Source organism: Mugil cephalus, chromosome 10 (genome assembly GCF_022458985.1).
Source record: "Mugil cephalus isolate CIBA_MC_2020 chromosome 10, CIBA_Mcephalus_1.1, whole genome shotgun sequence".
In the NCBI taxonomy this organism is placed as follows: domain Eukaryota; kingdom Metazoa; phylum Chordata; class Actinopteri; order Mugiliformes; family Mugilidae; genus Mugil; species Mugil cephalus.
This window is the reverse complement of record NC_061779.1, coordinates 17,925,327-17,941,335: the sequence shown is the minus strand read 5'-3', so window position 1 is coordinate 17,941,335 and position 16,009 is coordinate 17,925,327. Positions and strand designations below refer to the sequence as shown.

The 16,009-nt window shown below is 42.8% G+C and overlaps 3 protein-coding genes across 4 annotated transcripts; all 3 read right to left on the bottom strand.

Annotated features, from left to right (window-relative positions):
* Positions 1-181: 181 nt before the first annotated feature.
* On the bottom strand, positions 182-3,218 carry LOC125014504 (D(2)-like dopamine receptor). The gene is made up of 2 exons (XM_047595616.1): positions 1,017-3,218; positions 182-885 (listed from the first exon to the last, which is right to left on the bottom strand). The coding sequence occupies exons 1-2, from the start codon at positions 2,577-2,579 to the stop codon at positions 718-720; spliced, it is 1,731 nt and encodes a 576-aa protein (XP_047451572.1). The 5' UTR covers positions 2,580-3,218; the 3' UTR covers positions 182-717.
* Positions 3,219-3,357: 139 nt separating this feature from the next.
* Positions 3,358-7,636, bottom strand: parietopsin. Of its 2 annotated transcripts, XM_047595619.1 has the most exons (5): positions 7,002-7,636; positions 6,386-6,714; positions 5,977-6,222; positions 5,759-5,899; positions 3,358-4,165 (listed from the first exon to the last, which is right to left on the bottom strand). In XM_047595619.1, exons 1-5 carry the CDS (start codon positions 7,456-7,458, stop codon positions 4,160-4,162), a joined length of 1,179 nt encoding a protein of 392 aa, XP_047451575.1. In that variant the 5' UTR covers positions 7,459-7,636; the 3' UTR covers positions 3,358-4,159. The 2 variants fall into 2 exon arrangements, with proteins under 2 accessions (XP_047451575.1, XP_047451574.1); XM_047595618.1 differs by having other exon boundaries at positions 3,358-5,899.
* Positions 7,637-7,777: 141 nt separating this feature from the next.
* nt5dc3 (5'-nucleotidase domain containing 3) lies at positions 7,778-15,715 on the bottom strand. Its single transcript, XM_047595617.1, has 14 exons — positions 15,335-15,715; positions 14,064-14,236; positions 13,884-13,958; positions 13,735-13,790; positions 13,434-13,524; positions 13,210-13,347; positions 12,388-12,448; positions 12,109-12,211; positions 11,461-11,562; positions 11,192-11,273; positions 11,002-11,088; positions 9,196-9,336; positions 9,039-9,103; positions 7,778-8,940 (listed from the first exon to the last, which is right to left on the bottom strand). The coding sequence occupies exons 1-14, from the start codon at positions 15,609-15,611 to the stop codon at positions 8,679-8,681; spliced, it is 1,713 nt and encodes a 570-aa protein (XP_047451573.1). The 5' UTR covers positions 15,612-15,715; the 3' UTR covers positions 7,778-8,678.
* Positions 15,716-16,009: the final 294 nt, after the last annotated feature.

Here is a 16,009-nt window from a genome sequence, read left to right as displayed (position 1 = left end):
CTGGTATGTTATGATGTAAATTTTTGCAACACTTTGCTTTTAATGAAATGCGAATCTTGTCATGGACTACATGTGTAAGGGGGTGAGGAAAAGGGACAAATAATCACACATTGTGCATTTAGTGCAGTGGATAGAATAAATACTGTAGCGCTACTCAAACACCCTTTAAATGACCCATGTCTTTTCTTTTTTTTTTTCTTTTACTACAACTCAATTAGGTGGCTTTCATAATGCTTTTCCTGATTACACGGAGAACAGCACTTATAACAGGATGAGATAATAATTAGGTGTTGCTGGAGGACATGTGAGGACCTGACTGGCCCAGCGGTGCGTCCTGGCTGCGAGGTCTCCGGAGACTGACATGCGGGCCTCGTGATTGTTTGACGGAGAGAACGGCGCAGCGCAGCACAGCGCGCCCCCCCGCTGAGCTGATTGCGTTGGTCTCGGGCCGCATCTCGCAGCGTGCGTCGCCCCTGCTCTGCAGTGTTTAGTAACTGCTGAGAAGTCAGCCTGCATAAAATCTAAGATAACACAGCGGCACATAAAATAATGGGCTCCTTCATACGCTCCAAAATACTTTGACAACTGCATTTTAATGTAGTTCATATTTGAACAATGACTAGACAAATGTTATCCTTTTAAATTTGCCGTTACACGATGAATAGAAATGTGCTCATGCCTGTCTAATGGCGCTCGAACGGTAGATAGGTAACCTGGTCATTCCTTCTTGAATGTGGATTTAAGACTGTTTTTCAAACGATTAAACTCTGTCCGAAACTGAGGGTTCACCGCGGCATATATTATTGGGTCACTCAGCGATGTGATGCAGGCAATAGACACCGACAGGATCTCCACATCCTCAATGATCAGTATCTGAAAATATAACTGAGAATTGAAACAGCGTTAGAAATGCTTAGGTGGACAAAAGAATAGCGGTCACTAGGCATGCTACAAAAGGTTATGGGCATTTCTTTAAAAGCCTTGATATCTTTCTAATTCTTGGCGCTGTGTCCTACCTGTGCATTCTTCCTCTGGTTAATGGGAATGTTCAGCAGGATAGTTGTGATCAGCGGTAGCCAAAATAAAAGGAAAGTAATGATTATGTAGCCAGCACGCTTGGCCAATTTGCTTTCTTTCTTTTTGCTCGCTCTCTCTCTGCTTGCTTTTGAAGGCATCATGCAAACAGCACCTTCTACCGCCACATGCTGGTTTATAGCTTCAGCTTCTGGGGCATCGCTTGAGACTGGAGTTAATGAAGGCTCTTGACCTGGTGTAGAAACAGCCAGCGTGTCTCCTCCATTGCTGCTGCTGTTGTTAGCTTGCGTCTGCTCAGTCGGTAATACAGAATTTGATTCAGGATTCCCTGCCTGCGTAGATGAGTAATCGTGGGGTCCTACTTCTTTGGTTGCTTTGTCGGCGGTCGGCCTTTCTTTGGACTGCTCGTCTGTGCTTGGATTGCTTAACACCGTCTGAATCTTTGAGGTTGAGCTCTTGACATTTGCGTCTCCACTTGATGCACCAAAGATGGACCCATCTGGTTTTACAGGTTTCTCCTCAGTCTGCACTCCAAAAGGGTGCGGTTGCTCCATTTTTAAGTCACTTTTCTCCACTGTGATTTTCTTTTCTTTGTTAATCTCTGAATCGACAGAGGCACGCGGTGGAGGTTTAGCTGAGTTTATCACAGGAGTCGCAAGATTCTTCAGAGATGAATCTGGTTCAGGAGGTTTCTGAGCAACGCTTCCACTCAACGCTTGGTTATCCTCCGATTTATCATTTTCCAAAACCGTGGTTGGTTCTTTCTTTTGCTTATCTTCTGTTGTGTCAGTTTTAGGAACAGGAAAAGTTCCTTTGTCAAATATTTTACAATTGTGCGATCTCACGTGGGAAAATATGCCAGCATAGAATCCAATGATGACACTGAAGCAAACCGCCCACAGCGGGAACAGCATGAAAAGTCCAAAGCTGTCATAGGTAGCTAAGGTTTCTTTCTGTAGTCCGAGGCATCTCACGTGCACCGGTGAGTCCCTCAAAAACATCAGACAAAAAACAGCCACCACAAGAGCCGAGGTCCATGTGACAGGGATCAGCACGGTAATCCGTCTTTTTCGTTGACTAGCTTTGAAGGGTTGCACAATGGCCTGGTATCTCTCTGCGCTTAGGCATGCCAACGTTAACAACTGGACACAGCAGCTGAAAGCAAAGAAGGCCAACTGTGCCTCGCAGATCAAGTCGTCCCCTCGTCCTCTTTGATACACGGTCACATTGATGGTTAACAGAAGGGGGCAGTCGATTACGCATCGCAGAACGTCTATAACAGCCAGATTCACCACCAGAGCGTTATTGGAGGTTTGCAGCGATTTTTGGCGATACACTGCCAGTATGACAAAAATGTTTGCTGCCATTCCCACAGCAGCAGTGATTAACAGAATCAAACTGTTAATCACGACAAAGGTGATGTCGATGTACTCCTTCCAAACGGTGTTGTTCCCAGACTCCCGTGCCGGCGAGGGCTCGCTTCCCATCTCCAGCTTCAAAGAGTTTACTTCGGCGTCTTCATTCTCTCCGCACTGACCCAACATACATCAAACCCGCGTCTCTTGTCACCGCGTGTCTCCGCTGAATGAATGATATTAATGGGCAAAGCTGGAGCTTGGACAAGTTACGCCAAAGTATCCGCCCTTTTCATTATCACTCCTCAGCGCCAGTGGGTCACCTGGGACTCCTCGCTGTTAAGATTCATTAAAAACGCTGCAGTGTATTCACAGCAGAGACAACTGGAAAAAAAAAAAAAAAATAGAGGGCTTGTAATTGAATGGCGGTTACATCACTTTCATCTCATCCTGATATACAACTTTGAAAAGAGCCAAGCTGGGCTTTAAATCCAAAATGCAATAAAGATGATGGTACGGCAGTGTGATGCCCAGCATACCGTATGATTATGTGTCAATGAACAGCTGTCCATTTCATTTAATGCAGCACCTCACAAAGGTTAAAAGCTTTGCATTAAGCATGCCAGATGGATGACTTGGGAGTTGTTGAATTGGCTCAGGAAATAAAGGGAGCAATGCTACAGGATTATAGCATGACACTGTGTAATCCCGTTTGGAGATAAAGTGTGAAATGCTCTTTGCTTCAAATGTGTAAGCCCACGGACTATGCCAAATCTGGGATTAGATCAACACAATGCATTTCGCTCCTGACCATCCTACATATTAAACTGATCAAAAGTGTCACACCATTACACGGATGAAGAACAGCAAGTTCTGGAAGAGAGACCGAGGACGAGCACACAGCCAGTGAACGGGCGCAGCGACATCGGGACGGGACGAGACAATGAGCAGCTTGAAAACACGGGACAAAAGTTAAAAGCAATTTATTTAGAAGCAGATTCCCATTTACAATATTTACATCGAGCCAGACAAGTGGGAGGGAAGAGAATGAGCGAAGAAACAAAGTCAACCTACTTTTCACTAAAAAACCCAAACCGAAAGAAACCAAACACATCTTAAAAGGATATTACAAACGAGGCACCAAACACACCTGCTTCAATAATGGAAATTAATTATTTATACACACTGTAAAGGGAAGATGAAATGTGTAAAAGAAGATTTAGCTAACGCTGTACAGTGCAGTAAAATACTTCTAAAGGGATATGACCTCTCTCTGGCCACTTCATTAGGTACACTGGTTAAAATGAATGTATCCTAATATAACAGTCATGAAGGTTATGGAATTCAGTATCTGTGTAAAATCATCAGGAGCTATTGTTTTAACTGTCTTTTAATTTTGTTTTACAATATTGTGTTGTAAAGACACATGTTTCTATTATTGTGACAGTCCCATTTTGGCTAAATAACAGGAACATTTATTCCAGTCCAGTTTAACACCACCACAAAGCCCATTCTCCAAAATGATCATAGAGTTGAATTACTGCCTTTCTGGTCCTGCCCAACATAAACTGATTATAAACTTCAACAGTATTTTAGAGAATTAAATGCAGGGCTGTGATATCAAGATGCATACGTTTTTCACTAGTGTACCTAATGAAGCGGCCGGTGAGCGCACGTAGATCTTACTCATGCCGGGGACTGGATGGCTGGATTTCAGTCTCACCATTAAGAGACCGATCTGCATTTCACAGAGGGAAAGGACCAGCTGATCACACCTAGAGAGTGACATATAATAAGGATGTCAGACTCATCGTCTTAAATCCTTTACTCCGACTGTACGCAGCAATTCAACAGTGGAAAAAAAAAAAAAAAAAAAATCCCCCAGCCTTTTCTTTTAACTCTTTGTCTTTTTTTCAGCGTAGCATATTCATCTTCCTGACTCATTATGGACCCAGACACGTGCCATGTGAGACGTGATGCCCTGCCTTTGAATCGGGAACAGAAACGTTGTTATTGTGTTATCCTTCTTCTGACCTGTCTAAAGCTCCCTGTCTATAGGGATGAAAAATACAAAGTAATACAAATGAAAAATTGCCAGACCACAGAGCCGACTAACCAAGAAAAATGAAGGTCTTTTACTGCCTGACTGGCTCCACATTGTTAAAACATGCACAAGGTGAGCCGTGCTGCTGGCCTGCTTAACAAGTGCTCCCAAATTTCTAATGTTTTCCTAATGTGATTTTGAGGGTAGCAGGGAACGTATTTAGGCATATTATGTTGACATCGCTGTTTCCCTGCAACCAAAAAATAATTGTACTTAGTGCACTGTGTATCCGCATTGGTGCTTATGAGAGAAATTACGGCTCTGTGTGGTGCGGTAATGTTTTGTGCAGCCCTTATGTGGGAATGTGTGAGAGCAGGGAGCAGGCAGGACTTACTGCATAATCCACAACGGATAAAATTATTCGGCCTAGCTGTCAGGACTGATTGGCTGATGGAGCTTTCTACTGTGGACTTTAATTCAATTTTTGCATAATAATAACATCACATAGGAAGGTGGTGCTGTGCAGTATTTCACCCATAAAATCGGAGCTCGAGTTCCCAGCAAAAAAAAAAAAGAAAAAAAAAAAGGCCTTGAAATATAAAAAGGATTGCACGTTGCATAAATCAATATTTCATTACCCAACACCTCGAAATGTTTAAATATCTAACTTTGTTAAACGAGAAAATAGCTTCCCACATAAACCAAAACAGATCCACTGCATTTTATTTTTGAACAAAAAGGCTGGGGCGGAAGGCTTCTTGTCCTCACAGTCTCTCTCTGTCATTTGAATTGCTTTGTTAAAAAATGCATACAAATGGGAAACTGCAAATGGAAACTACAAATCTTACAAAACACTCTTCTCAGTCAGTATTTCCTCGCTTTTCAATAGCTCCTTCCCTTTTTTTTTTTTTTGGCTAGTTTCCTACATTCGTGCACTCTTGCAAACACCACTTTGAAGGAGGTGCTGATCTAAAACAAATCACATAAAAAACCGTCTCATTGAATTCTCAACGCATGGATGCAGACGAGCACGCTCTTGCAATATAATGTAATCCAATTAATACGAACTAGCCTCAAACAGCTCAAACAGACACTGAAAACAAAAAGTGAACAAAATAAGCAGTTCTTCGACTATGTTTTGTGGGATTTCATTATTGCATCTGCTACAGTTTATTTTGTTCACCTTCTGGATACCAGCTCTCAGTCTTGAAGCTGATTGTGCGCTCACTGGGGGCCAGTGAAGGCCTCTGCAGGGGACACAATCTTGTTGTTCAGGTCTGTGTCCTTCATAAAGCACCAATGAACATAGTCACAGAGGCAACACCTTGCTGTGCGTGTTGACTTTCCTGCCGAAGGAAGACAGCCGGCCGCTCCTGTTCAAGGAGCACATGGGGACGCTGACACTGGTGGGCCCGTGGGGAATGTAGTGTCCGCACGACAACGCCTCCAGCGCGCAGTCACGGAACTGGTGGACATAAAAATCGGGAATCGGATGAGCAATACTTTCTAATCTTCAAAACTATCTCAAAAGTAGACGCTCACCTGCTTGTTGGAAAGAAAGTAGATGATGGGGTTGTAGATAGGGCTGGTCTTTGCGAAATACATGGGCATGGTGGCGACCAATGGTGGGATGTACAGCTCCGGATCCACAACTACCACCACCGACAATACCGTGTAGGGCAGCCAGCAAACAAAAAATGCGATAATCATGGCCAAGACCATGCTGATGGCATGCCCATTCTCCTTCTGGCTGGAGGACCCGCCTTGCAGTTCCACGCTCCTGTTCAGCTGGTGGAAAACAAATATAACCCACATTAAAACGTAATGTTTGAGCACGTATGTGGGAGACTACAGCGAGATATGGACAGAGGTATGAATTTTACATTCTCAGACGCAGTAAAAAGGTAATAAATATGCATTATGAGGCCATTTCGAGCCATTACGGGCCCACCTTGTCCATGGACGTCAGCAGTTTGGAGTAGCAGTAGATGATGATTGCGACGGGGAGAATGAAGCAGAGGAGCGTGTAGAGGATTAGGTAGCTGTAGTTGCTCCATGATCTCTCTTCCCAAGCCAGGGAACAAGAGGTCTGGACGCCCTCAGGCCCATAAGAGCTCCAGCCAAATAACGGCGTAACGGCCCAGAACAAGCAGAAGATCCAGACGAAGAGCAGCCCGATGATGCTTCTCCGCATGCTCAGCTTCAAACCAGCTTTTGGCTTGCACACCACATTGTAGCGCTCATAGGCAAGAAGAGTGAGGGTGCAGAGAGACACCAGACCTAGGAAAGAGATGGAAAAAGATATATTAACTAAAGGATATTTTCTTAGTTTCCAGCTGCACAGAAATGGCTTAACCGTCATGGGGACCATCTCTAGTACAACTAGCGAGTAAACTCTATTCACCGCTGGAAAGAATGTGCATTAATAAACACTCACTGGTTTATTGAAGGGCTTTCAGTAAAGACGTTGGACGTCGGCTCTCTGCTCATGGTCATTTTTGTTTACAGTGTCTGACTATGACAGGGCTCCAGACAAAGACAAGACACATACTCACAACTAAACTTACCAAAATAATTGACCGAAAATCCTTGAAACACGCAGGCGGTGTGGCCGATAAAGAAGGAGCCGTGGTAGTTTGTGATGGTGACGACCAGGGAGCCGCACAGAGCTATCATGAGGTCAGACACGGCGAGGCTGAGGATGAAAATGTTCATGGGGTGGAGGAGGGACGGGTTCCTCAGCATCACGGTTATGACGAGGCCGTTGTTAAAAACTGACAACACTGTGTTGATGAACATGAGGAAAGAAAGTATGCTGTAGCCCACCCGAGGGAAGATGGTGGGAGCTACAGTTGCCAGCTCGGTGTGGACGGATTGAGGAGGGGAGCCGGAGCTCCACAGCGTGCTGCCGTTGCTGTCCATGGTTCCCAAATGATCCAGCCTCGAGGAAGCAACTGTGAAGCCACAGACTGAACCCGCAGACACTCTGCTCAGCTCAGCAGCCTGCAACACAGATCTGATCATTTCTGATCCCCGTTCTTATTTCGCAAGATCTCAGATCACGCACCTGTCTGACAGAGAAAGCCCCAAACGCAATATGGGAAATTGGTTGGTAACAGGATTTGGGAGGATTAACCACAATAAACCCACTGCTATAATTATAATTGGAAAGTTGAGTGGTTATTAACAAGAGATCAGTTAATCCTCAAAATTATTATTTTCAAATTATGAAACCTTTTGCTGGTTGTATAGCAACACATTTTTCCCCATTATGATTTAGTCCAATTACAACAGTTGTCATACTACAGCACGCTGCCATACATCAATGACATGAGCACTGCGCTAGGATCAGGCCGTTTCTTGTTTAATAAATATAGTGAAATAAAACATAAAAAATATGCATTTTTTCTTTTTTAAAACGACAGAAACACAAACTATGAGGTCTTGGTTGTGGCCACTGTTATTTTCCCTTTTTCAAATGCATTAAAAAAAAAACTTCGGCTTACTCAACGTTTCAGATATATCCTCAACAAGATATCGCTTCAGGAAGTGTGAAAACATTCCACCCAGTATCTGCAAAAACACAACAAAACAAAACAAAAAAAAAACCCAAAACAAAACAAGAAATCGAATGCCGCCTCTTTCACAGATCAAGTAGCGACGGTCGTACTAAAGATAGCAACTACGTTCTATTTTTTCCTGAGAAATATTAGCATTTCTCATCTGCTGAAATGAGACATACAGCCTGTATTGTACAGCTAAAACTACTAAATACAAAGAACATCAAAGTGCATTGCGTGTCACACTGTGCAGCACATAATGACATTTGCAGGCAAAATTTGAAAAAGCTTGATTACCATAAATTATGTCAGTCTAACACAAAAAAAACCCCCAATATAACGTGAACAAGAGATTAAGGCAACAGAGTCTGTAAATGTAAATGTAAATTCCCACTGCACCAATAGATGCCTTGGACAAAAAGGCAAAGATAATCTCTGTAATCAATTCATACCACAGAAACACATGAGAAACTTGATACATGGCTGCCCCCTGTTGATTAGATAGTGCACCTATATGTTCTCTCTTCCACGTGCTTTGGCTTAAAAAGCACTAGACTGAACATCAAAATGTTACATGTTTGTTACCAATTATACATAATTTAAACGTGTGGCATGCATCTTCTAAAAACATGAAAAACTACATGAATGAAAAAAGTTAAAAGCTGATCAGTCTTCATTTTCTAATCAGACTCTGCTCTGGTCTTGAGGCGTCTTAGAGGGGACGTTCAAGATGGCAGGACTGTGCTCGGGCCAGAAGGGGGACTCGTGCTGCAGGGGAGTGCGGCGAGGGAAGAATGTGTGCTTGAGGTCGTAGTTGAGCAGGCAGCTGATGGAGGCCATGTAGATGTCAGCGAACCGCGAGAGTCGGCGTGAGAAGTAGGTGGGGTTGTGGTACGTCCGGAACAGACTCCCGAACTGACCGTTGAAGATGTCCTTTGTCTGCGGCCTGAGAGTAAACACAAATGGTGAAGTTGAAGTTAGATCACTTCTACAAGATGAACAAATCCCAAATTCTCAAATTGCTAAAGGAAACTTCTTTATTACCTCATGGCTTCTCTTTCTCTGATCCACTCATCGACTACGGCTTGAGATTCTGGATCCCTGTGAACCTGTTTGTGAGCACAATTTAAAAGTTAAGCGCATGAAATGCCAGGGAAACAATGCAGCTCAGCAACACAAACACTTGACACAGTCCCCTGACCTGCATCTGTTCGATGAGTCCGGTCAGCGCCTGTAACCACATCATCATGTGAGCGTACTGCTGCGTGTTCATGATCTTGATCTCCTTCCTCAGCTCAGGGATGATGGCGCCCGTCCTCCAGCCATGTTTCAGTGTTAGATCCTGTTTGACAAAACATCAGAAGATTTATGTCGAACCCAAATGAGCGCGTGCAGTGCAATTTGTCAGCGATTTAGGAATGTAACCATTTGGCTGGAGCTTTGATTCACGGATCTATACGCGGGAAATAAATAATTAAGTACAAAGGAAGACAAACATTGGTGCAGGCCTTTTTTGTTTTATATGAACGTCTGTTAGAATCAAGCCCTCTCCAAACAAATGCATAAAACTAATCTAACTCGCTAAGCTAACCAGTTTTATATCTGGTTGCACTGGTATTGATGCATCTTATATTAACAATGACTGGTTTAACAGCCCAACATAAGCAGCAATGGAGACAGAGCTATGTAGCAATCTGGAGTATGCCAAAGAAACAAGAGATACAAATGTAAACTACAGATCTGTGAATTAATAGGTTTTGGCAATGCTTTGGAAAAAGGAACCAGCATTCAGAGGATGAATCACAGTCTAATTCAGAAAAATGTACATCAAGAACAAACACTGATTAGCACAGATGTAGCTTTTACTCTAGAAAGTTCCTCTACTAGATTGTAGGCGTATGCATCATATGCACGCATCAACAGTTTTTATTTAACGGCCACAGTATACCTATATAATCACAGGACTGCTACCCACTCAGTGACATTTAACAGCATCCACAACCTAGCACAGAATGAATGTCGTAAAAATGAGACAAAAGAGTTTGGATGGCTGTTAGTTAAAGGTGTGCACCTAAAGCCTCAGTGAAGACAAACCTGTCAGATGACCAGCACCAAAAGCAACAGTTAATATAGAAGAGTGTCTGTTCTGTCGAAATCAACTGGAACGAGACAATTGAAAAAGCATCCATGGGAGTGAGAACAGGTTTTGGACCTTGTGTAATTGAATCATTTCATTAGTAACTCCGAGGTGCTTCTGCTCTGTGACCACTTGCAGTAATGATCTCGTTCTATAGCCAGACAGTCTGACAGCGAGCTGTAGTTGGTGTGAAACACTAACGCACAATTCCATCTCTGTGAATAAGCGGGACAACATAATTGACTTCTGGCAGTCTGCCATCGACAAGGCATCAAGCCAAAGATGTAAATTCTTTCTCATCACCCTTTACACCTGATCAAGTGCATATATATGCAGATATAAAGTCTTTGTGAAGCAGTAAAAAAAAAAAAAAACCTGATGCTTGTTAGTTTGTTTACTGCAGAAGAGTGACAGCACCTGGCCAGTTGCTGGGTTACAGGTATAAGTGAGGTGCATGGCACTCTGCAGTACTGCTGCAGATGTGGTAGGTGTGATATATCAAGAGACACCAATTAAAATGTCTGTAAGATGGACCCAAAGCAGTGCTTCAGTAATTGGGCTTTAAAGCAAAAGAATCACCTCTCAAAGCAGTCATTTAGCATTACACCATACCAGACATTAGCTCAGCGTCTTACTATGTGCAACTTCTAACAGAGCAGAGAGACTTAGACTGTCATTAAGATTAACGGAGTCATATTTGCCCTTTGAGTTCAGAGGGAACACATTTATTTCAACTCGCGTCTTAAATGGAGCATGGTCAGACCAGGGTTCCGCTCTTTACTCACATTCATAAGATACTTTTTTCATATGACAGTGCTTTGAGTACTTATAAGGACTTCTGTGGTGTAAATGCGTTTGAATGCCGCTTACTGCCAAGTCGCTGTAGATGTGATCTCCGAAGTAGAGCACTTTAGATCCGCTCCAGCCGGTCAGCCGGAGAAACTCATACAGGTTTCCCTAGAGATGGAAAATGTGAATTAGGAACTAAATCAACCATGTGTTTCATGGAGTGTATCCAGAGGTCATTCATTACAAACACTATAACGGCTTCTCGCTGCACCTGTTTGTAGATCTGTCCTTTTTCCAGTTTGTGAATTCTGTCCCACAGCAGTGCACCTTTGTCTGTTACTCGCCTGAAAGGTCTAGGACAGAATATAGACAGAGAAACTGTGTTTATTACTGGAAAGACCCGAAGGGGTTTACAGGACACATGATGCACATTATTATACAAGAGCTACTGCTGGCATCTCATGTGCTCATGTGACCTCTAGTGGTAAAAACAAGACATTACACAAATATACCAAACGCTGCAAACGCAAACATACTCACTTTCTCCTGTCATTGAAGAAACTGGGTTTGTCAGCTTGAACAATAACGACATCAAACAGGTCCCTCCAGTCTTTTCCAACAATGAAGTTCATTCCTCGGTCCCTGCGGGAGACTTTGAATATTATTCTATTTTGTCAGCAACCTCTTGAAGCTTTATGGGGGTATAATAACACTTATAGGGCAGAGCTACACAACAGCAGCGACAGCCTTTATGTCCTCTTAGGACTTCGCTATGTGTATACGGAAGCTCGGTGATCGAACTGGCTGTTGCTTTCTGGGTAGGACTCAATGTCTGCAAAAATGTCTGCAGAAACCTGCAGGCTCTGACTATAACATTTAAGGAACTTGCAACATTACAAAAATAAAAACTTCAGCACTTGCACATTTTACATGTGTATCTTCCCCCTTCTTATCACTGTGATGACTCCACCAACTAACTATTAAATCCAGGACATAATTTCAGTGCTTTGGGGGTTGAATATGCTTATGCACGGGTCATTTCAGGAAAACAACCAGCCTGTCCAATGTCTGTTCGCCTATCCATAAAAGTTAGGCCAATAAACAGTGGTGACAGTTAAACGTTGGTACATCAGTACTTGATCTTTTTAATTATTCGTGCCAGCAAATGCGTGCGGTGCTCAGACTTACACAAAATCAAAAGGGCTATTGGTAATGAGGAACATTTTTTTCCCGTGCTCCGACAACTTCTTCAGCACCGCGTGGCTCTGCTCACCGTAGCAGATATATTTCCCTGGAAAAAGAAATAAATAGACAGAAGGTGTATGGGTGGGTGGTGCTGCTTTTTATTTGTATGGCAAAACCTCATTATGCCTGAATTATGTTTTTATGTCCTGGCAACAGCACAGACGAGATAGTGTAATTTCCTTCGTTAGCCCAAACAAAGCAATATCAATCAAAGAAGATTACCAATATCTGCCTCCACAGCTCGGTACATAATGCCCTTGACGTGAACATCTCTAATAGCTTCCTGTGAAGAGGAAAAATAAACAGCCCTCAGACAGGAAGTCGTGACTCCACTGAGACAATGTTAACATTCATCTCCAAGAGCAACTTTGCTCTGTATATAAACAGTTGACTTGGAAGCACAAAGGAAGTGCCTCCCTGAATACAAATTAAATATGAAGAAAGCAGGACCCACAGTTTAGTCTCTGTGGTGACACACTGAGAGAGCTTTTGAAGGAGTGATTGAATGAAAAGGCAAACACAGCACACAAAGAATATTTCATGTACAGTAAAGTCAAAGGGAAGTAAAGTTTCAAAACGTCAGGATCAATGCTAAATAATTAAAAAAAAAAAAAGTGAAGGGAACGTCCTTGAAAAGATACGAGGCATTGGTGGAACAGAGAGAGTTGGGCCTTTTAAAGACAGCAATTTGTCAAAAACACTACAGCGTCACAGAGGACCGGCGTGACAGCTGGCCTCACAGGGAGAACACAGTGCTGATTTCTCGCCCCTCTCCCTGTGAAGCAGGGACGCCACCGGAGAACAGACGCACATGGCTGGAGGCGAGCTAGCTCGACTAAAATTAGACACTGCTTTTCACAGCTAAAGATGGCACCGAGCGGCTGGAGTGTCACAGCACACCAGAAACATGTAAATACAGTCATCCACATGTGGAAAGATTTGAAGTATTTACACACACCAGCCCCTGGGAGACGCACTCGGGGATAAAGGAGGGAGAGATTTCCCAAAACACCGATCAAACAAGGCAGAATGATAAAGCTTCACCTTAACGTCTTTGTAGAGATGAACCGGCTCGTAGTCGATGTTGTGCTGCATGAAGAAGTCATTGACACACGACAGGAGGGTCATCTCGGGCAGGGAGAAAATGTCCATGAACTGTTTCATGGCGTGGCCATGCGAACTCTGCAGGACAGGGGATGTCATCATTATATCCTGTATGTGTGTTTTTAGAGCTAGCACCAGTGTTGAGAGTGATATGTGATCGTCACCTTGCCGTAGAAGTCACTCATGATCTCCAGAGGTACGTGAGAGCCTTCATACATGGCAATTACTTCCTCGTCAGGCACTGGATGAAGACCCCTGAATCAGAAATATGAAACGTTACAGAAAGCTTCATTCGTAGCAAGTGCAGACTAATACATGTGATGTTAAACAAGTATAAGAATAACTTATAAATACACTTTAACTTTAAATATATAACACAGCACAAAGAAACGACCTATGTTCAGATTGTTTTATACGTCTCAACAGTGTTTGATTGTGATGTGGTGAGTAACAGTGCACACGTACCTGTATACAGTTCCCAACTGGATGTAGTGGAAAGCATCTATCTTCATCAGCAGTGCCTAAAGGAAATCATTAAAAATCATCCACACGCTGCAGCTTATGTAAAATATGTAATAAAAAAAAAAATGCTAGACAAGAAAAGCTCCTCTCACCTTCTGGACGTCATAGTGAAGCCCCCGCACGGCAAAATTTGGAATATACTCATACGCTCGCAGATCCTCTGGATACTAACAAAGAAGACAATCAAAAATCGGTTTGAGATTCTCAGTGACGTCAAAAAGCGTTACACCTGATGCACGTTTAAAACAGCCTCAACGAAGGCTAACACGTACCCGGTGGTTAGCGATGAGGATGTCCCGTGCTATGTTGAAGATGAGCGTGTGGAGGTGGCTGGAGTAGAATGCCAGGGTGTAGTCATAGTCAAAGCCGTAGATCTCTATGTCTCGCAGGCTCATCTCGTTGTTGGCAAAAATGGTGTCTGGGTCCACAGAGTCGGTGGAAATGACTGGGAGCAAACGCGAGAAGAGAGGAGAAAAACAGCTGAGGTTATTCCACAGTTTCCTTTAATTCAGGAGTTATTATGTTTCCGTGAGAGAAAAGCATCTTAGGAGAGAAGAAAACAAGTTTGTTGAAGTTTGTGGATAAGTTGCTTTTGGTGTATAAATAGTGCAGTTTACACCAGTACGAATACGTGTTAAACTTCTGAATGTAGGTCCTCTCAGTTCTTTGAACAAGTGAGTAAAATAATACATAAGAGGAGCCAGAAAGAGATCAATTTTCTAATATACGTTTCTGCCACTATTAATCCAATTACTACTAGTAACAATGAACTACTACTTATACTAAGAAATCACAAGTCCTCGTGCAATACTGATGCTAGAAACTTTGTGAATTAGGCTGCTGGTTTAGGACAATGCCATGAATTTTAATTTATGTATTCAGGAGTAGACAGAATACCTCGTACAGAATAGATCGATCTCCTCTCTGACACATAGACAGGACAAGCTGCACATAGTGGGCCTCCTCTAAAGATTACAACTGTGTTATTGCTTTGACTTGTATTTATACTTGCTTTATTTTTAAAATTTTGTTTTCTCAAAATACTGTTAATATATGTAGACGACCAAGCTCATTCAAGATGCTGGCTTTGATTTTCAGATTAAAAAAACAAATCAAAGTTAAAATGTCTTACCATAGACATTACATCCAGTATGCATACGTATATTAGACAGTACATAAGTTCTAGTACATTGCATATGCACACTAAGTTTTTAATCTTTCTGTAAACCCGTAATTCTGAATATTTTGCTATTATTAATCAATTTTGATCTTATTTTATACACGTCTTTCTTCGGATGTATAATTTTTGTAATTGTCTCCCTAGTGCAGCAGCACCACACAGGTATGACATGTTGTTTGCCCGCTAGTACATGTAGTCTGGATTTATTGTGTGGAAGGTTGGGAATGTGCAGCTGTAGAAATAGCTGGTGCATTAGTCACAACCATTCAAAACAAGGTTATAAATTGGTGTTCAGCGCAGAGCTGTATCTTGATGAATAAATGCAGTTTTTTTTATTCTTTTTAAAGAAAACAATGCCCATACCTTCAGTCTGCCTCTTTGTCTCATTGTACAGAGACCACAGCCTCTCGGTCATGTCCTGACCTGCATAGGAGCTGCTACAAACTGATGCTGCGTAGTTTTTGGCTCCCGGCTGGCGGGACAGGAGTTGACCGACTTCACGGGTTACCGCACTGAAATTCCGTGTCCACAAGCGAGACCTGCACGGGCGGTGGCGTAAACCCTGTAAGAGGTTACTGAAAACATTCGCCCTCTGTAGACACTCCGTTTGTCTCAGAAGAGACAACGACAAGGGCGCCATAGCTCTTTTTCAGTGCGGGGCGAACCGTGTGGAGGTCGCAGTGGACTCCCGGGCGACTGCATGCGGTTTACAGGCTGTTCTGTAAATACCGAAACTGTCCCTGCGAGGTTGGGCTTGCGTCACTTCCGTGTTTGGTGCGGTCCCAGCCAATCAGCGAATCAGAACTCGATGCGCTGCTGTCCCTGCACCAGCTGGGGTAGCTTACCAGACACATTATTAAATATGCATACACCAGAAAACGATCCGTTGTTATACAGAGGTAGAAGTAGGCCAACAGTTTTATTTTTTCCCGGAGTTTTAAGATTAATAACTACAATGACAATCTTTTTTTCTATAGCACTTTTCAAATCAACATAAAAAAGGTACTTAACAAAACATACACATTTGCAATATAATAA